Source organism: Melozone crissalis, unplaced genomic scaffold, assembly GCF_028551555.1.
Source record: "Melozone crissalis strain CALT ecotype California unplaced genomic scaffold, PUWL_Pcris_2 ptg000005l_1, whole genome shotgun sequence".
NCBI lineage: Eukaryota > Metazoa > Chordata > Aves > Passeriformes > Passerellidae > Melozone > Melozone crissalis.
Genome location: NW_026535783.1, coordinates 2,016,706 through 2,037,691, shown reverse-complemented (window position 1 = coordinate 2,037,691; position 20,986 = coordinate 2,016,706). Strand labels below are relative to the sequence as shown.

Here is a 20,986-nt window from a genome sequence, read left to right as displayed (position 1 = left end):
TTATGATAACAAAGCATGAAAAACACTGAAGGATTCTGTACTAATTTTCTTTTTCTAAGGCAATTAACTGCTTGAGGATCAACAACTATTAAAAAAAAATGTGTTTGCATATCAGTTACCATCATTCTCTTTTGATATTTAGCTATTCAGACTGTGTTGCTTCCCTCTACATGGTAGCTATTTCAGCTAATTTCAGCCTATTTCAGTTTATTTCAGCTCAGCAGTACTTGAACATCATGTGGTTTCATACTTACCAACACAATTCTTGCCATCCAGAGTAAGCTCATATCCTTCGTTACACAAACACTTGAAAGACCCAATTTCATTGAAACACCGCCCATTTCTGCACACCTGACCAAAGGAACTGCACTCATCAATATCTGATAAAAAAAAAAATTGTAAATTTCAAAATTGAACCCAAGAAGAGAGAGTTGAGTCCCAGCATACTACATAGAGTACGTTATGAACACACTCAAGTTTCAATGCTTAGTATTTCTGTGGAAAAGATGCATTTTGTAGCAACAAGAAATCAGCTGACAGCCGGAGGAACGTAACTCTCACTTGAGCATTAAGATGCACATTCTAATTAAACCACAATTTTTTATAGAGTATTACAATTTCCAGGCTTCTAGCATTGCCTCAGTTACTGCTGGAGATATTCAATTACTAGTAAGGGACTGCATGACACCAAGTCTACCAACAGAGGAGAAAATGTTACATGGGGTGTTCTAGATTTTATCTGGATGGATATTCACTTGAGTTTCCTCCTAAAAACCTGTCCCTGCCAATCTCAAGTTTTGCACTTTGTAATTTGCTTTCCACAGGATGATTTTCTCCTTAGTAGCAGTTCTGGAAATGATGTTTTCAAATTCTTGTTATTTTGTAGGGTTACTTCAGTAATGCAGACTTAAAGGAGCACTGCATAAGGAAAAAATATGCATGAGGAAGAATAAATGAAAAGGATTTTGGATAACCATCAAGTTGTGAGAAAAACTTGTACTTTGCAGCACATTCTTGTTACTTCAGTTTTTTTCTTTCCTGGACAAGAAGAGGATTTAAAATGCTTTTTTAAAGATGTATTAGCTCTATCCTGAAGCTGAAAACTTTGCTGTGTCTTCCTTCTGTAGCAGGATGGAGTCTAAAGCCTCCCTCTTTTCTTTGCTTATGCTCGGCACAAGGGAGATCTTCAGGTTTCTGAGCCTGTTTATCAGCCCAGGTTACTTCATCACAAGAACCCAGGAATTAAAGCAGTCCAAACTCATCAGATATTTTGGTACCCTGTACTTTATGAATGTGAAATAGCAATGCCTGTGTCGGCTCTGCATGATTTTGCTCATTTTAGGAGAGCAGATCTGGCTGTTAGGTTATAGATCAGCTGTCCTGGCTTTCTTACTGCTGGTCTTCTTTCTCACCCTGTGCAAGAGTCAAGCAAAACAGTGAAATAAAGGAATTATTTTAAATTCATGAGGCAGCACTGGTGGTGGGATAGAACAAGAGATGCCTGTGGACTGTGCCTGTAGCCAGAGATGTGCTGTAAATACCAAGGTAATCTAAAGGAGTTCAGAGATGCATTAAAACATCAGTGAACTGAAAGCTGCCCTAGCAGTCCAGATATTTAGGATTATATTATATTGTTTCAATTGTCTGTAATTAAAAAACACTTTTAATTATTTTAAGACATAACAGAAAGGATTAATCTCTAGGGCTGGTTACAGCAGAAGCTACTGCATTCAATTAACTTTATTCACACCCTGGCATCTCTTCTTTTTAACTGCACACAGTCCTCCTCGGCATGCCAAGCTAGCAGCAATGACAATAAGAGCTTGGATTGAGGTCTCTTACCCACACAATCATTATTACGAGTTAATTCAAATCCTGGATAGCACAGGCAGTTGTATGATCCAACTGTGTTCTTGCACGTTCCATTTCCACATGGATACTGCTCACACTCATCAACATCTGCAAGGAGAGACAAACTGCAGGTGGGAACAGGTTTTCCCAGGTATGGGTGATGTGCTGTCTGTGCACAATTGTAGTATTCTGAACTTTGGTCCCTCGTTTCATCTGTCACATTTTGTGTTTATGCTACAGATTTTTACAGCTTCTCAGTACACAGAGAAAAACACTACAGGATGTAATTTATGTATGTGTTTTAAAATAAAAGGTATTTCATATTTAAAAATAAATGTGTGTGCAATTATCTGAAGGCATTCCATCTTTTTGTTTTCCATTCTAACATTTCTTAATTTCTTTAACATATACAAGTGATCAGGACTGAACATGAAGGCATCACAGCCCTGAAATGATCAATTGTTATGTACATACTGTACCTCAGAGCTCATGAAAAGCTTTTGAAAATGCAACTCAATTTATGTTAAGTACATAGACAATGTCAGTATCACATCGAGAATTACAAAGACTGCTTAAAAACTTTTGCAAACATCCATTTTTAAAAGGCACTACAAGTTCAATGTCTCCTGTGTGTTACAGTAATTCCTGGAGTTTCATGGGGATCTGGAAGCTATTGAGATTTTGTCCTGCTAGTTCTTCAAAATTTTGCATTGTCAAAACAGGTCACTTTTCCAAATATCCTCCTCTAATCGTCTGACAAATGTGATTTAGTTTAAATACAAGAAGATTCTAGGCAAATATGAATATATATTACAACATTAATAGGTTTTAAATATCTGTTTAAAGTTGAAATGCATCACCTTTTCATTTTAAAACCCTGTAGAACTAAGATTATGAACTAAAAGAGCAGGAACATTCTTACTGTTCAATCTTATTTCTTGCATCATCTCTATCATGTCATCATCTTCACATGAATTGAGTATAAAGTTACATTAAAAGGGGGATTCTGATTTTTTAAATGACACATGAACTCAATAGATTTAAATAATTGGAAAATATGTGGTTTTAGCTCCAAGCTCTATCACTCTCTGATACATCCTATAAAACTCTATATCTTATAAGCCACTATGATGTATTTCTGTGGAAATGTTTCTCCAGTAATGTGGAGCTATCTCAGAAGACACTGTTTTGTTCTGAGGGTTTTTTTTCAAATTAACTTTTCCCCTCCAAGGACAACTTCATAGACTTTATTCACAAAAACATACCCCAGAAATGCCTGGATCAGTTTTTTAATGTCAGTATAACCTACTGAAAAAATCAGATTCACCTTCCCTGCTGCAAAGGGGGGGACAACCAAAAAAAACCACACACAAGAAAGAGTAATTTCTCTCCATACCCATGCACATAGTCTGATCTTGGGATGCCTTGAAGCCATTGTGACATATGCACTGGTAGCTTCCCTGCATGTCCACACACAAGCCATGACTGCAAACGTTAGGAATTTCCAGACATTCATTGCGATCTATAACAAAAACACAAAACAGATGGTGCACGCCATCGACCTCCATTATATCCTCGTTTTACACAAATAATGTTTTTACAATCCGTTGTTACGATTAAAACCAGGTGCAAAATTATCTGCAAGCAAATCTGAATCGTAAGAGAACTTCATTTTACAGGAAGTGCTTCCCTACACACCTTGAGGATAAAACTACTGTCAGGATTTGGCTGATACCGAGAAAATGTCCTTTAAAAACATCACTCTGTCTTTTTCTTTCTTTTCACTGAGAAATGTGGCTATAAATCAAAACAGCAGCATGCACAAGGTAACAGAAAGTAGAAGTAATCTGATTTCTTACCAATGCAGGCACCGTTGGGTGACAGTTTAAAGCCAGCAGCACATTCACAGCGGTAGCTCCCAGGGCTGTTGATACAGTCAGCATTTCTCTGGCACAGGTTGTCCCCATTGCTGCACTCATCAATATCTGGAAAACCAAGAGTTCAGGCATCAGAAACCACTCCTGCCTCAGATTTACTCACTGTCTGTCTGTGGAAGAGGAAAACTCAGTCCTACATAAAGCTCAAGCAGCCTGACCTCCAGCCCTGCGTGCTGGGAATGCACACAAAAAGCAAAATCAAAACCATTCACCCATGTCACCTTTTGGATGAAAGAGGATCCCATGAATCCAACTTACCACGCATCAAAGTCACATTGGAAATCTGCAACATCTGCCTAAAGAAATTTTTGTATTTAAAAAAACTTCCTCTTTGCCTTTAGGCTGAAAATGTAAGTAGCACAGTTCGCAACTTTTTAGGTTGCACATGTTAGCACAAAATTCTTGAACAAATGACAAATCTCCTACTGGCTTTACAAAACAAAAAACTTTATCAGCTTCTATGAATATCTCTGCCTCTAAAACTGCAGCAGAAGAGACACAAGTTGGAAAAAAGAATCCAAGATTCTTTTTTTTGAGAAATTCTAAGAACAAGAATTAAATTTTCTCCCGAAAATAAAACAAAACAAAAGCAATGACTACCTATTTAGAGGTTTTACAGAAAACATTTACAAATTTTATACAGTGCATGTGCATCCGTAATAAAGACAGGCACCTAAACTGATTTATAAACTCAAGCCCTACAAAAGCTCAGAGTCTGTCTCTTAGATTTTGAAAACCACATTAATTAAATGTTCCCCCACCCTTTAGGATAAGCGTAAGGGGGCTAAGGAGAAAATAACCAAATTTCAAGTCACCTTCACAGACGAGGAGCAGGTCATTGTAACTGAATCCAGTGGGGCACTCACAGCGGAAGCTGCCAATCTGATTGATGCAAACTCCATTGGCACAGATTCCTGGGATTTCCTTACATTCATCAATGTCTGAAAGGCAGAGGAGATACTTTTAAGTACAGCTCATCATGTCTTTACACACTGCAAGGATTCTCATTTTCACTGCGTTTAAAACTGAGTTGAGACGTTCCCTTTAATCCACAGCTTACAAAACCACACACATGCCCATTGTGACAGAAAATGGCACATGAAGTTCAGGAACTGATCAAAACAGAGCTACACTTAATTATTGGCCAAGATGCAAAACTCACAATCCTGCAGAGAAGTTCCACAGTATTTCTGAAGGCAAAGCTTTTTAACTTATTGACTAAAACTCAAAATCATGAACTCGAATGGTGGCAGGTGAACAAAATACCACAACAAAATGTTGTGGTATTAAAAACAAGAAGGAAACATTTTACGTAAAAATTGGTCACAATTTGTGTCACCACTAGAACTCCAAAATGAAATTTGACAACTTTATATATGAAATGCTTATTTTAGTTAACATTATGCAGGCACAAAAACATTATGCCAAACAATTTTAGGACAAAATAAGAGTGGTGAAACTTACCAACAGCTTTTCCAGTATGGATGTCAAAAGTGAAGCCAGGAATATTTCCACATAGGCTCTTGAATTCAACTAGAGGAAAATATAGAGCAATGCATTTTCAGGGAATGCATACATCTCCCAAGAATTACTTGTAGTCTTCCCAGCTACTCCAGAGCTGTTTCAAGCCAAATCTACTCAGGAGAGCAATTGTTCTTCTATAGCTTCTACTGAAAATTCAGACTGCCAAAATATTAATGCAAATTGAAAAAGCAACATACTTTCCCCAAATCTTTGCAGTTTTTGGCACATGAGTAAATGTTTAATTTGAGAATGCAGTCATACACAGTCATACAATCAGGTTTTGGTTTGATTTTGTTTGTTTGGTTGTTTTTTTTAATAAAAGTCCTTAAGGTTTATTCCTGTTTTCTAAGCATCTGTAGTCAGATGCTTACATTTACCAGTAATTTACCAGTACCTGTGCTTCTTTCACAATACTATCTATTTTATTTTCTGTGGCATTACTTCAGATCAGTTCCTCTGAACTGTTCAGCAGAATGGAGACTGTGCTTTAAAAAGAGATGCTCCAAAAGCCCCACATTTTTTAATATGCTCCTTCTATATCCTCTTTTGGCATTTTGAGAGTGGGAAATGCTTGGTGTGTAAAATAAATTAACCTACAGTTTTCTAGGAAGGATGTTTGAAATTTGGGTTTGCAACATACAGAGAAAAATTTCTAGCATGGATTCTACTAATTTTTGCACATGAGGTTTTAGCGGCAGAACAGTGCTCTCCAGGCAAAAAGTTATTACACATTTACAGCAATAATTTTTTATCTAGGTAGAAATATAAAAAATGAGAGGCCTACAACTATAAGCATGTCAAAACTGCATAATACCACCAGAGGAATGTGTACCTGTTTAAGGGAAATGAAGGAATGCCAGTGTGAAGACACAACCAGTTTGAATGAACAGTTTGCAAACAATAACCATGCACGTTTTTAGATCCTATCAGCATTCATGCTATCCAGAAAAAGCATGTTTCAATATTCAGTTTCCAAACTACTGCCAAGGAAGCATTTCAAGGTGTGTGGCAGGTTATTTCTACATTCAGGGCATTAGGTTAAAGTGAAATATCCTTCAAAAAAGTGAGCAACATTTACAAAAACATCTGATTGACATAAAATTCAAAGGGTTTCTGGAAGTTTAATATCTGGAGACCTCCATGAGTGCTTGGTCCACTGTTGGTGCTGCTGAGGACCTACAGGAAACCTCTTTACCCAACAGAAAGAAGGGTATAAAGCCTGCATTTGATTTGTCTCTAAACCTGAAATGCTGACAAATTATTCTAGCACCAAACATGAAAAACAAAGAGCTCCTTCTGTATTCTTGCAAGTAATGCTCTTTAATCTGGAGCAGTTATAGTCTTTACTGGCTGTAGTTTGAGTTATTTACCATCTGCATTTTAATGGAAGCTCCTCAGCAGCTCATGATTCTGAAAAGTTTAACTACCATTATAAATTGAATAATTCTTGCCTCCTTTACACCAAACATCCCCATTTTGGGCAAATTTAGGTAATCGCTGCTCAGAATGATATTTGGCAAAAATCTTTTTCCCTCATTATATTTGGTCATTTCTCTAGGCCAAGCAGGATCCAGTGTATCTGAACGTCAGCATTTTCGACTTTCTTCTGCCCTACTCTTTAATGTCTGCTTAATGTTCACCCAGGTTATTTTTTGCAGTGTAGGGTAAAGGGCTACAGAACTGTCTCCCACAGTGCTTTACCATCCAGCAATTTACTGCCCTTTCATAGATACATCTTTAATACATGCTACTATAATAATACACTAAAATATTTTACACACTACTTATGTGTAAGATTTGAGGCTTAGCAACTTAGCTCTTTTCTGCAAGGAGATTTATGCCATTTACTGCTGTTAGTAAGCCTGTGAGTAAATAACCCAGACAAAAACAGAGCCCTGTGCTCACTACCCTGTCCCATGGGACACTAGGATCACCTGTGTGATCACCTGCTTCCATGATAAGACACATCAGGTCTGGGAGTTTGAGGAAGGATCCTTCAAGTATTGCAGAACCTCTTTAGTTCTATTATGCTGCCTCCATGTTTCATGAATTTCAGTGAATTCAGTTTTTCACAATTTTTCTCCCCAGTCTTTACTGTGTAGAGAAAGGGTATATAATTAGGTAAGGATTGTATGAAAATGTCTTTATACAAATTGCCAAAATATCCACATAAAAGCATGCCAGACATTTACCTTCTGGAAGCCTGGCTTTGCATCAGTGACTTTAAAAATATTTCAAAACCCCATATACTTGTAACTACATTATTTTTTAAGACAAAAAGATCTGTCACATAACAGGAAAAAAACCTGAGATCAGGCACTCCTGAAATTACCAAACCATGGAAGAGTTCTGTACATTCTTCATTACCTTGTAACAGTGAAGCAGCTTTCTACACTTCTTTGGGTAAAAAACCAAACAAAAAAGGACTATTATTTCTGGTTAAAGTCTGTATGCTAACAGTTATGATCCGCATAATGCGTAAAACCAAACAAAACAGTCTTTACTACTTAAAGTCATCAAACACAGACTGATTGCTAAGAATAAACAGAGAAAAAAGGAAGAAAGAGCTCTCTTCACCAAGGGAAAAAAGACAAACGCATGGGCATGTGAAGTTCACTTGCAATCCTCATCAGGGCAGAATAATGCCCCCAATGAGCCACTGGGCTCAGTCTGGTGACGTGGGTAAGGCCAGTGTACCCCAACCCCTGTCTGTGATGTGCAGCCCTCACCCAGATTGCAAAACAACTGATTACAGAACACAAGTGCAGCTATTCAACCATTTCCACTTGGAAGCTGTGTTTGATCCCCCACACAATCCCTTTTCATGGTGAAAAAGGTTCAACCATGCCTGCAAAAACAGTACAGCCATTTAGAAAAGCTAACAATGCAACACTGAAATATTTCAGGAAATATTTCAACCCCATAACTGCTTGCACAATACCAAGCAATTCTGGTTTTAACAAATCATTAAAAGCTGCAGGAGTTTTTGAGAATTTGAGTGTCAGAAATCTAAAAGGAGAATTCTTTCTTCCACCCAAGAGCATTAATTGTATGAATCCCTGCTAGCAGCTTGCTGTAATCTTCTCGTCATGTTGTCACCATGGTGACAATTTTATAACATTTAGATAAATGACTATGGGAAAAAATTTCATGAGCTCTCTGTGGTAGGAAACATGTATTTCCTCTCTCCAGTTCATTTCTATTTCCCATTCCTGACTGCTAGGAGCATTCCTTCATTCTCCCTCCTCCTGTTTAAGAAGGAAAAGGCAGTTTCCTCTTCTTTTCAGTGCCATTTTCCTCCTCCTTACTGTGAGGGAAAATCTTTCTTAAATTATCTGGTTTTTACCTCAAATCACCAGGATAAACCACTTTGAATGAAGTAATAAATTCTTTACACTAAAATGATAAATGATATTAAAATCACAGCACCCGAGGCATAGATTAAGTGTCACTAAACCAGTAAACCTGGGGCAAGTATATTAAACAATAAACTGTGTTTGCACAAAACAGGCACATGAGTTTTTCAGTTTTATCTAAGCACCTTTTTTCCTTTTTTCAAATGTAAAGAACTTTTCAGTGGATGTCAGGTTTCCCTCTGAGTTGGTGATTCTCCCACCAATGACTGTTCCGAGTTGAGCTTTCAGGGACGTCTTATTCCAGCAAAACAATTCCATAAAGACTGATTGAAAATGAACTGTCCTTTATTATTTTCACCTCCATTTACAGAATAGAATTTTTTAATTCCTGTTGCAATGCCATACTTACTGGGCAATTTTTGCAAGTACAGTCACCTTCAGTAGAGGAAATGTAAATGCAACCAAGCAGATCATAGATCAAACGTGAGACAGCTGAAAAACCTAGAAAGGCTTCCTACATTTAGTACAAAACCCATTTTTGATGTTTTGACAGACTAGGACTACCAGGATAAAGGTGTCTCCAACTATCAAGAACTAAATTACACTGTTCTAAATTAATTATGCTGGAGGACAGACTAGACAGGAGGTATCTCTGGTCAGCCAGTACCTTCAACACCAGTATTACTGCTCAATAAAAGTTCCCTTTTATGAAACTGCTCAGTAAAAGTTCCCTTGGGATGAAATGTTAACTTTAGTTAATAGGTCAAAGCAGCAGATGAGCATAAAAAGTAACAAAATGGGGTGACCACAGAAGGCTTTACCTGTTCCTGGAGTTGGACACGGCTCACAAGGTTTGTTCCAGGCTTTCCCAATATTGTATGTGCAGCAGCACATCCTTTTGGTCACATTGAAGGGCAGCTCATTCTCACAGGAGGTTCCATTATAGCCTCTGTAGCAAAAGCTTTTCCTCATGTCTGGATGTGAGAAAAGAAGCACTTATGAAGTAACCAACATGACGATAATTGTGATATTATGTAAACATCAACCCCCTACCAAACCAAGATTCATTAACTCAGTTTTCTGAATGCAACATGAACACAGGCATTAAAAAATAATTTAAGGATTGATGTAATCCACAGTCTTTGCTTTAGGCTTGTGTGACATATTTTCTGTTTTGATTTAAAGACACAAGGGGGAAAAAGACAAACTCCTAAGAAACCATAAACACAGTGCAGATACTCAACAGATCCATTTGTATGGTAAACCCCACCATTTGGAAATGATCAGCTGAAATAAACCAGTGAACAGCAGTGAGCCCTGTTAGGGAGCAAGAGCCCCTAAATGTTGCAGGCCAATCACAGGGATCTCTTTACTGACAGTATGACACCAGCTGGGAGCTAAAAACAGTCAAAATAAACACAAAGCACAGGGTCTGGGCCTCAAACAGCCTGATAATCTTGCAGTTCTAGTAAAGATGACATTTTGCATACCCATGCAGTTGTGTCCTCCGTTCACCTGCATATATTCAGGGGGGCAAATGCAGGTGTAGTTCCCCAAGGTGTTGTAGCAGGTGCCAGGACCACAGACACCAGGGTGTGCAACACACTCATCAATATCTAGAAAACAAGAAAAAACACTCCAGTTAATGAGGGAGAGGAGGTCCAAGGCCAAGCAAATATTTCTGAGGAACACAACCATAATTAACCATGCCAAGATAACAAAAATCCTTCATTTAAAGAATAGCATGAAAAATACAGCTCTGATTTTAACCTCTAAGTTTAGCCTTAGCTCTCTCAAGTGCAAGACAACATACTGAATAAACTCCAAGTTCCTAACTTGCCACTGAAATCAACTTCACAAAAGACATTCACACCTTCTTCTCAGAGCAGGGTTAGTCACTGTTGAGGGTCAATTTACAATTTTGGTTTTAACAGTTACAAAAAACCTCAAACACAAAAGGAAAACCAGTATGAACTTTACTTCATATTGAGTAAATTAAACTGGTACTCTCACATCCAAAATGCAGAGAGCGTCATAAAACTTGCAGGGTGAGAAGCCAGAAATCATTAATAACCCCTTAGTTTGCTGAATACACATGGCTGAGGTCTAATATCTAAAATAAACATCAATATATCCAAGTGTTCTATTCCAGGCTTTGTACTAATTGTATCACTGGTGCCAAAGATAATGATTTTAGGGAATACTCTAGGTAAGGGTGGGGTGTACCATGCCCACCTATGGATTTAAGGCTAAAAAGTAGTGGTTCCATAATAACTGCACTGTGACAGAGAAAGAGGCTTTAAAGGACCCAACCTTCACAGATTCTTGTCTCTTCACTGAGGTAGTAACCTTTTGGGCACTCACACTGGAAGCTGCCAAAAGTGTTGATGCAATTTCCACCTTGGCAGAGGCCTGGCAGCTCCTGACATTCATCAATGTCTGAAAACAGAAGGGAAAATAAAAAACCCACTCACCATATTTTCATTCCACAATGAAAAGAAAGATGAGAATTTAAGTACTGCCCTGAAATTTTGCGAGCTAGTAGCTTTGAACTGACATGTGTGGCTTTTTTGGGGTTTTTTTTTGTTTTTTTTTTTTCTTCTAAATTGCCCTCCAGGAATGCATGGATAAGATGCTCATTGTCTTCCATTCAAACAGCCCTTAAGGAGCAGTTTCAGCTTGTTAAGCCCAATGTTCTATTGCTGTTTACAGGATTTTGGCATCTAATTCCTCACTTCTGCCCACTTATTGGAACCAGAGCTGCTTTGCCTGATGAATATTTCCTGACATTTGCACTTTCTGCTGACGAGCTGTAATTTTCATAAATGACTTATCCTTCAGGGCCCAATTTTGAAATCCAGTTAAAGTAAGGAAGCACACAAAAGGTATGCACCAGACTGTTCTCCTACTGAAATGGTGTTGGACTTCTTCAATATTCTTTTGCTGTGTGTCTTTTCATGTTGTTTCCCAATTCACATAAACAGTTGTTTTAGCTTCGTATAGCTTTAGCTTTAGTATATTTTCAAAAATATACTGATTTTTGAAAAAATCCAGTTCCTCTTCAAAGATGACCCCTTTTTTACTATTATTGTCAATATCAATCATCACAGTCATCCATAAGAAACTCACCTTCTAAAATAATAGTGATGGGATTTGGTCTGAATCCTTCTCCCCCTGGACAGAGAGTATTGTATTCAGCTGAAGTAAAATATAACAAGAGACATGTCAGTCCCATAAAAAATAAAATTATGCAACAGAATCATAAAATATCACTTGTGTTTTTAATGGCTGTTCTTCCCTACAGTCATTTAGTTTCTACTTTATGACCTATTCACAGTAAATAAAACATGTGCATTAGATTAACAGAAAACCAATGTAAAATGAGCACTTCTGCTTTCTTTTATTACCATAATTCAGACACTCTTGAGGCAGGCACAATATTGATTTTTCCATACCGTGTCCTTACAGAAGCACATATTTTCTGTTTTGATTAGTTCTTTAATATGAAATGTCAGTATGCCACTGATAAAGGTGTCAAACTTGTAATTCCTATTCTTATGTAAAGAACAACACACTTGACATTTGTGTTGCATTATTCACTAGAGACCTTCAAAGCTGACAACTATTATTAAGTAAGAGTTTCTAAAGTATTCAAGAGCGACTTATACATACACAACAACAGTTATCAATATTCTGCTTTGGAGAATAATGAAGCCCTCCAAATCAAAGCCATGATTTGAGTTCTAAGCATAATTAATTTATTTCCTTACCAGCTTGGAGCTGCTGAGCAAAAATGCCCAGCAGATGTATGCATTCTATTTCACTCTTATCCTCTTATCTGCAAATTTTTTCTTTCTTTTTTTTTTTTTTTTAATGGGAGAAAAGTAAGAGCAAAATAAAGTGCCCAAAACTACCCAAAGTATCACCTGGCCTGGTGGGAAGTGCCTTCTAAAGGTGATTTATTAGTGTGAGAACAGGCACCAAGTCAGTTACACCAGACTGAAGGTCAGATCTGTGATGCTCAGGCCCACACCCCTGGTCCCTCTAACGTGACATTTGACTTGAATGACCAACGTCAGAGACTGCACATTCCTTTTCCACCCCTTGTGAAATAAGGCAGCACCAGGGGAAGGTGAGGACATTTCCTTACTGCTGTTGACAGGGGGACAGGTCTCACAGGGGTTCCCCCAGGCCTTTCCCAGCGAGCAGCAGCACGAGGAGCGAGTGACTCCGACCCCAATCTCTGTGCTGCAGGACAGGCCCCCGTCGCCTCTCGGCCCAAACTTCAGGTAGCAGCTGCCCACACGGTTATCTGTGCAAGAAACACACGTGGTTACAGCTGCACACCAAGATCCAGGCAAAGAACCGCAGGCATTCATCAGCAATTTCATACCCAGGAGGAGGAATTCAGGTAACATTGTGCTCTTGAAGCCATTGGCACTTCAAGAACATTGATAGTTATTGATGTTGAGAGAGACAACGCTAAAAAACTATGTAACAGGATATGCAGAATGGTGGAATTGCTATTTTTCTATCTTATTTGCATAAAAGCAGTGATTTTTGAAGTGATAGTTGAGGAAGCTTTTCACTTACCCACACAACCCACTCCAGTAGGATTCAGCTGGAAGTCTGGAGGACAATTACACTCATATCTTCCAGGAGTGTTTACACAAAGACCATTAACACAATTAATGGGATCAGCACATTCATCAATATCTAAAACAGGAAAATCCACATTCATAAATCTGCTCATTGGACAGAAAATAATGATTTTACTTTCAAATGCAAGTGCATTTCAGCTGAAACGGAAGTACAGTCTTAAAAATAATTCGCGAAATGACTACAAATAAACCTTGTTCATCTTCATATTTAAGAAGCCCCCCTTTTTGCTGATGTATTTCTGAAAAGCAATGACTTACCTGTGCAATTTCCCCCAGTTCTATCCAGTTCATAGCCATCATCACAGATACAACGAAACATTCCTGGGAGATTATTGCAGGTGCCAAACACGCAAATATTCTGGAAGGAGCATTCATCTGTGTCTGAAGGAAAGTATTAAAATCAGAAAGTTACACAGCTTTACCACATTATTGTTATTATTATTGCTGTTGTTGTTGTTACGTGTCACAACACCATAAAAGCAAAAGGAGACACATGCAAAATATTTAAAAAACTAACATTTTTAAGTTTGTAGAATACTACATAAAATTTCTATTTGTGAATTTGTAACTGTACAGAAAGTGTAAAAAGAAGAAAGAGAGTGTGTAGGCATCAAAAGTCCTATCTCCTTGGAGGACAAACACAGGGAAAATAGGAATACAGGAAGTATAAGAATTATCTATGATTTTCTCAAGCCCACATTGAAATAGTTATGTAGTAACTACATACAGATGAGCTAAAATGCATCTAAAGGACTGCACGCTCATCTAAATTGAAGATGAAATCAAGCTGAAAGACACTGACAGAAAATTGGATGATTTTGTCAGCTGCAGTGTGGAAAGGAGATGAACACTGACACCACCGACTGCAGAGCCATGGCTTTAGGCACAAACTGTAAAAGACTTCTGAGCTGAAAGTAAGCAGGATAGGAGTGGAAAAAAACCCCCTCCATGTACTGTCAGACAGCAGGACTTTTTAAGTTGCCAGAATAAAGCAGCTGTGGAAAAGGCAAATGCTGTCCTGGCAAGTATTAGTGAATTATTTTTAGCACAGTCAGGGAAGTGGAAAGCATTAATATCATTTTAAAAAGCACAGCCAAATCTTAATTTGAAATCCTGAGTACAGTGCTCTGTGGAAGAACTAATATTGCACAAGATGTGAAAAAGGGGTATTAAAATTATTACAGTAATAAAATATCTACTTTTAACCTGGCTGGATTACCTCAGCCAGAGGCTAAGAAGTGATAAAATGACTCTTCATAGTAATATATGAGAAAGGGTAAATTCTGGAAACCATTTGAGAGATACGTTTTTTGGGGAAAATAAATGGCTAACATCCAAAAGTGCTGAGTCAATTTCCTCTGGAAAATAAAATTTCTAAATACCCTGGAGTACAGCCATGGAATGAACCTCCAAATCAGGTCATTGAGAAACTAATGCACCGACATCTCAAGAGACTTCTGAAGAAAGTGGATTAATAATTTTATTACCATTATTTCACTAAATCAAGACTGAATTTTGCCTCTTGATTGTAGAAATCAGCAAAGGACTCTTCTTACCATAGTACAGATTAATATATCAACCTCAAAATGATAGAAAAAAAGCTAACTTCTTTTAAGAATTCAGCACCCAGATATTTTAGTTCTCCAACAGCACAATTTAATCAGTGGAATGATTTCAGATCTCTGCTGTAATCGCAGTAACTTATTAAGCATTTCTCCAAAATCCTTCAATTGTTGGACCCAAATTCTCCAACACATTGACCCAGAATTTAGAATTACATTGCTTTTGGACATTATTGTCAGTTTGGAACACTTTATTGGTTGGCTGGAATAGATTGGATCTATTAGAAGATTTTTATTAGACCACTGGCACCATGTAATACAAATCAGCTGCACAAAGAAATTCAGTAAAGATGACTGACAATACTTGATAATGATTAACAAACCTGACTGTGGCACAGGTAATTCCTCAGAAGCACCTGAATTATTCTGAAACCTGATTCATACATGTACACCTGAATGCCGGAACATGCCACGCTCTGGACTGAATCTTAGAGATTAAATTTTGAAACCTGTTTATCATATCTCACCGAGAATTTTCACTTCCAAAGATGATATGTGGTTTTCACCATTAAATATGAAGTAAGTTAAAAGCTTTGGGGCACCAGCTAAAATGTTTTCATTTACTATACAGCCATATTGAACAACAAAAACAAAAGGTAAAAGAACACAATAGGGAATAGAAGCTGAACTGGATTAGAAAGATAGCAGAGTATTTTCCATACACTATCCAATAGTGACAAAAAGGAATTAAAAAAAAAACCTACAAAAATTGCTGAAGCAAACCTCTGCTCCGGGATTTATGGGTGAAAGCCAGGAAAACATCACAATAAAGATGAAAGCAACCTCCCAACATAATCCACACCTGTCGCAGACATCTTTTATGAAAAATCCTTTCCTTAGGATTTTTCCTCCTGAGAAGCTGTGAGGCCTCAGGAACAAAATGTAAACAATGGTTATCTGCTGCTGTGGAATGCAACAGGTGCATCTGGGATTGGTCTCAATGTGGTTGTTTCTAATTAATGGCCAATCACAGTCAGCTGGCTCGGACTCTCTGTCCGAGACAGAGCCTTTGTTATTCATTCTTTCCTATTCTATTCTTAGCCAGCCTTCTGATGAAACCTTTTCTTCTATTCTTTTAGTATAGTTTTAATGTAATATATATCGTAAAATAATAAATCAACCCTTCTGAAACATAAAGTCAAATCCTCGTCTCTTCCCTCAACACAACACCCCTGTGAACACCGCCACACACACCGGAGAAATCCCTTGCACACGAAACATGTGCTGCTTTCTCTGCTTCCAGGCTGAGGCTCTGTTGGTTGCTCTTTGCTTCAGAGCAGCCCAGAGGGCAGAGCTGAGGCAGCAGCAGCAGCAGGAGCAGCAGCAGCAGGAGCTCACCTTGGCAAGACCTGCTGTCGGAGGCAGGGGTGAAGCCCATCTCGCACTCGCAGCGGAACGCGCCGGGCGCGTTCAGGCACTGCCCGTTCTCACACAGCTCCACATCCTCTGCACACTCATCAACATCTGTGGAAGACAGGAAAACATCTCTGGAACCACAGGCTTCACCAGCAGAAACGCACATAAATATGTCCTGGTGTTCAAAGTAACAGCGCTGGTGAGCGCCGAAGGTATAAAACAGAACACTTGTATCCTGAAGTAAATTGAAAGAATGCAGAAAAGCAAACACAGTTTACAAAATTATTCCTTTCACCTTGCCACGGTTCCTTACTCCTTGTTTTTCATTAACAGATGAAAATTTTTTAAATAATGTAGGCTTTTAAGATTCAGTTTTGAATAATCTTGACAAAGAAGTTAAATACCTTGCTTAAAATGTCAAAATTTTGCCTCTTGGTACATATTGCACTGCTATTTTGTCAGAAAAAATGTTCAAAAGGCAAATTTTCCTAAATAATACGTAGAAAATTATAATCATATTCATTTCAGAAAATATTCTTTGAGGGTGAGGAACATTACAAGTACTGCTTGCACACCAGAAATTCTCCTAGTATGACCCAAAAGAGCTATAAAGAAAGAGAATGGCAAGGGAGGGCATTCACCATTGCAGTCATCATAAGAAGTGATAATTTTGTCAGGTATTGTTATGATTGTCCAAAAAAGATTTTACATGCTTTCTTCATTTTATTAGTCCATAATTAATATTACATCTGATTTTTAGAGAAACCCAGAAGCTCAATCTAGGGATAAAACATTGTGCTCATGAACCAAAAACCTGAAATACAAAACCAAGTCATATTTGAAGGTCTTTATTCTCAAATAAAAAAACCTCACATGACTAATCAGAAAACCTTGTTTCTAAGCTTTAAATTAATTTTTGCTTGTAATTAGCCAGTTAGCCAATAATGAATATATTCACAGTAGTTTTCTAGGTATTTTACTATCATTAGGATGCAATTCTTCAGCCCTTTAAATATGGTGACCAAATAGAGGCTGTGTTAAAAGTTGAGAGCAGAGATAATGGTCTATCTCCACCCTGTAAGTGATAAAGATCAGAGTAACCCAAGACACAGTAATTAATACTTAATATAAAATCTTTACACTTGATATAATAAATATCAGTTTATTTTGAGTCACTTGCTGTGTGAATAACAATGTCCACTCTCACCTACAAATTTAATTGCATGGGCAATGTTTTTAAACCACATTTTGTTTTTCTTTTTAAAAAGTCCTATTTAATAATCACATCCTGTTCTAATAAAAGAGTGATAGGAAAATAGACTATGCCAGAGAACTGTAACAGAGCTGGCATTTGGTGTTCTTGACTAGAGGCACTGCTGGAAGCAGGACATGCGTGTTCAAAATAATTGGCATGAAGATAAGGAGGAGGAAGAAGCAGCAGGAATTTCCCCTAAAAATGGACCTGGTGAATCCAACTGGGACACAAATCAAAGAACAATCAGGTGCCTCTGACACACCATTTCTCATACAGGACAGACAGGGAGCATCTTGATCCTAAATTACATTTTCACGTTCATCGTCTTGCACTGTGGGCTTAGGTCTAACTCACAAAGGTTCCACACAAGAGAAGAAGCACCAGGGACAAGTCAGGTGTCCCCAAAGCCCTTACCAGAGCAGGTGAAGCCATCTCCAGTGAATCCCTCTGCACAGGCACAGTGGTAGGAGCCTGGGCTGTTCACACACTGGGCGTGGGCGCTGCACCGCTGCGTCCCGTTGGAGCATTCATCAACATCTGCAGGCAGCAGCACAGCAATTAGTACACTGGCTGGTAATTGACTGCCAAGATAACCAGCAGCACTGCAAACTTGATTTATATCTCCATAAATACACATATTAATATTCGATGATACAGGGTTAATCTATAGTGACTCCACTTTAATACGCCTTCCTTTAAATTACAGCAGGTGGGACTGGGAAAAATATTTTTGAGCAACAGATGCAATTCAGCTGGCTCATTACTTGGATGTTAATGTCCTGTTAATGAGCCTAAAGTTAAAATTAGTTTTTAAAAAAAAGAAACTGAACCAAAGAAATGCGGTGAGGTAAAAAACTGCCACTTATTTAGGAAGTCTCCTCAAGTAACAGAAGAAAGTGAAAACAATGCAGCTCCATGAGAGTTGAGGCAAGTTATTCACTTGCATGTTAATATGTATGAAAAAAAAAAAAAGAAAGAAGAAAAAAAAAGAAAAAAGAAAAGAAGCAAAAAGAAGAAAAAAGAAGAAAGAAGAAGAAAAAAGAAGAAAAAAAGAAGAAAAAAAGAAGAAAAAACAAGAAATCTCATAATAAGGTAATTTTTTTAGCAGATCACATCAATAAAGCCTTATCTTCCACAGATCCAAAAAGTTCTGAAAACAAAAAGCAAGTATTACAATCTTTTACCCATCAAACTGAAACAGGAAGGCAAGGGGACATACACAATGACAGCAGCCCAGCAAATGCAGATACAGTTTCCCACCCCTCCAGTCCCAATCTGGTTTACATCAGGGTCTACAAATCAGATAAATTACAAGACATTTACAAAAAAATCTTTGAAGGACTGGAAATATCTGACTGACTAGAAACGATAAAACGAAATCTATTTAATTTCTGGGTTTGGTTTTTTTTTTTTTTGCACATTCGAGTAGCAGTTTTATATAAACTTTGTAAAATATGAAGTGAATTTGGAAAGATGTTACAGCATCAAGTTTCAGAGATAGCAAATCTTTTTTTTTTCTTAGAAAACCAAATCTGTGAAACATAAGCATCTTTCATACCCACAGGCAACAGCAGATAGAAGAATAATTCTTTGTTTCCAATGGACTAATCACACAGTCACATTACATGCTTTCAGAAAAAAAGAGTGGGGAAAGAGAGAGAAAAAAATCTTTGTTTTCCATGTACTTACCAATACACTTAATGCCATTTCCAACCCAACCTTCTCTGCAGCTGCATTTAAAACTTCCTGGCACATTGACACACGAGGCATGCATGTCACAGTTGTGAGCTGCAATTTCACACTCATTCACATCTACAAGCACAAAACAAACTATCAGTATTTACATCAGAATATTAAAAATTCTGCTCCTTTTCCATATTTCCACTGTGAGGGTTTGCAGCCCTTTAAAAAACAAATGTTTAAGAACTTCGAAAAATTCAAGCAAGCTATTTCATATTCTGAATTAGTAAAAAGGAGTGACAATTGCATTTCATTTTTGCTTTTTGTTTGCAAACATGACAATCACTCCACTTTCCTACAACTGCTTTTCAGCAAGAAATTAACACTCTTTTCCAGAAATATGAAATATGCTGATCTTTTTACGTCTAAAACTGGGAAGAGGTCTTTGGGTGCAAAGACACCTTTCAGTCATAAAAATAATTATACACCCATGGCTGTAGTAGTTATAGAACAGATTCCTAAACACAAAATTGTAGGAGAAATTCTGTCAGCTTCTTTTGGATGAGCCATGGAGAGCATGTGGAAGAAAAGGTACTGCTCAAATATCACAGAATTTGTGGAGTGATTATGAGTGAACTTTAAAAATTGTTGGCAGAGGTTGAAGGATTTTGTAACTTTTTTTTTCCCCTCTTGTTCTTTCCTTAGACCACATGGCCATTTCCTGGAGCTTGAGTTGAGATGAGTTCATCCTCCAGGTACATGTGAAAAATGAGCACTGATAAAAAACTTCCAACACAACTGCAGCCTTGCCACCCGAAGCCCAGCTCTGTAACAGGGGTGTTCACATAACCTGTGCTGCCAAAATCTTTAAAATCAGTTTGCAATGGGCCTCCAGCATTGATACTGGTGAAGGAACACTCCCTTTAAAACTCTGGCACATGCTAGCAGATGTGAAACACTCATATATATACAAATATATACAGACACCAATCTCTCTCTTGTGTGTGAACACTTGTGCATTTATTTTACCTGGAAGCTAACCAAGGTATGTAACATATTCACTGGAAATCTGTTTTACCTGTGCACCCTGTGGTTCCTTTCTTGACTGAATATCCAACTTGACAGTGACAAATGAAGGAGCCTTTGGTGTTTTCACACTCCCCAAACATGCAGATGTTGGAATTCAAATCACATTCATTCACATCTGTAGGTGATTATAAATTAATTATTAGTTGGACATTACTGTCGTTTTGGAACACTTTATTTCAGGTGAAAATACCTGCTATATGAGGTTGTAATATATTTCAGCTGTTCTACTCTGCAAACTCCCTATAACAAGTAAGGATAAATGTGTGTTCCAAATACCACTGTTTTGTGGTAAAACAAATACCATTTGTTTTCATCTTTTTTTTGGAATGCTAATTAAAGGAATATGAAGCAAACTTCTTCTTACAAGAATCACTTAAAATCATTTTTGTCAAACATATCTGCGATCATAATAATTTTCTTCCAATGAACAATTTTTGAAGTGCCCCTTTCTGAGCCCCTCATTTGATCCCTTCTCAGTACACACGTTCCATTATAGTAAAATCACACCAATTTTTTTTTAGCTATGGGATCTTGTTCATTGTTAAGGAGTTCCCAATAGGCATACAGATTATTTTTTTCATAATATGCATCATTTCAATATTCACTTTCAAGGATGCAGCAGGAAGAACAGAAAGAAAAAGCTGCAGAATCTTCA

General features: G+C 37.6%; 1 protein-coding gene across 2 annotated transcripts in view; it reads right to left on the bottom strand.

The window, feature by feature from the left end:
* FBN2 (fibrillin 2) overlaps positions 1 to 20,986 on the bottom strand; it is a 122,787-nt gene that overhangs the window by 18,504 nt on the left and 83,297 nt on the right. For both annotated transcript variants that reach the window (XM_054282306.1, XM_054282314.1), the window contains exons 31-47: positions 20,321 to 20,446; positions 19,252 to 19,374; positions 17,977 to 18,099; positions 16,290 to 16,415; positions 13,588 to 13,710; positions 13,262 to 13,384; positions 12,819 to 12,980; positions 11,798 to 11,866; positions 10,982 to 11,107; positions 10,159 to 10,284; positions 9,490 to 9,642; positions 5,253 to 5,321; positions 4,604 to 4,729; positions 3,711 to 3,836; positions 3,248 to 3,373; positions 1,843 to 1,959; positions 255 to 380 (exon numbers count right to left, since the gene is read on the bottom strand). In XM_054282306.1, coding sequence (XP_054138281.1) covers positions 255 to 380; positions 1,843 to 1,959; positions 3,248 to 3,373; positions 3,711 to 3,836; positions 4,604 to 4,729; positions 5,253 to 5,321; positions 9,490 to 9,642; positions 10,159 to 10,284; positions 10,982 to 11,107; positions 11,798 to 11,866; positions 12,819 to 12,980; positions 13,262 to 13,384; positions 13,588 to 13,710; positions 16,290 to 16,415; positions 17,977 to 18,099; positions 19,252 to 19,374; positions 20,321 to 20,446 — 2,070 coding nt within the window. The remainder of the gene's footprint in view (positions 1 to 254; positions 381 to 1,842; positions 1,960 to 3,247; positions 3,374 to 3,710; positions 3,837 to 4,603; positions 4,730 to 5,252; positions 5,322 to 9,489; positions 9,643 to 10,158; positions 10,285 to 10,981; positions 11,108 to 11,797; positions 11,867 to 12,818; positions 12,981 to 13,261; positions 13,385 to 13,587; positions 13,711 to 16,289; positions 16,416 to 17,976; positions 18,100 to 19,251; positions 19,375 to 20,320; positions 20,447 to 20,986) is intronic.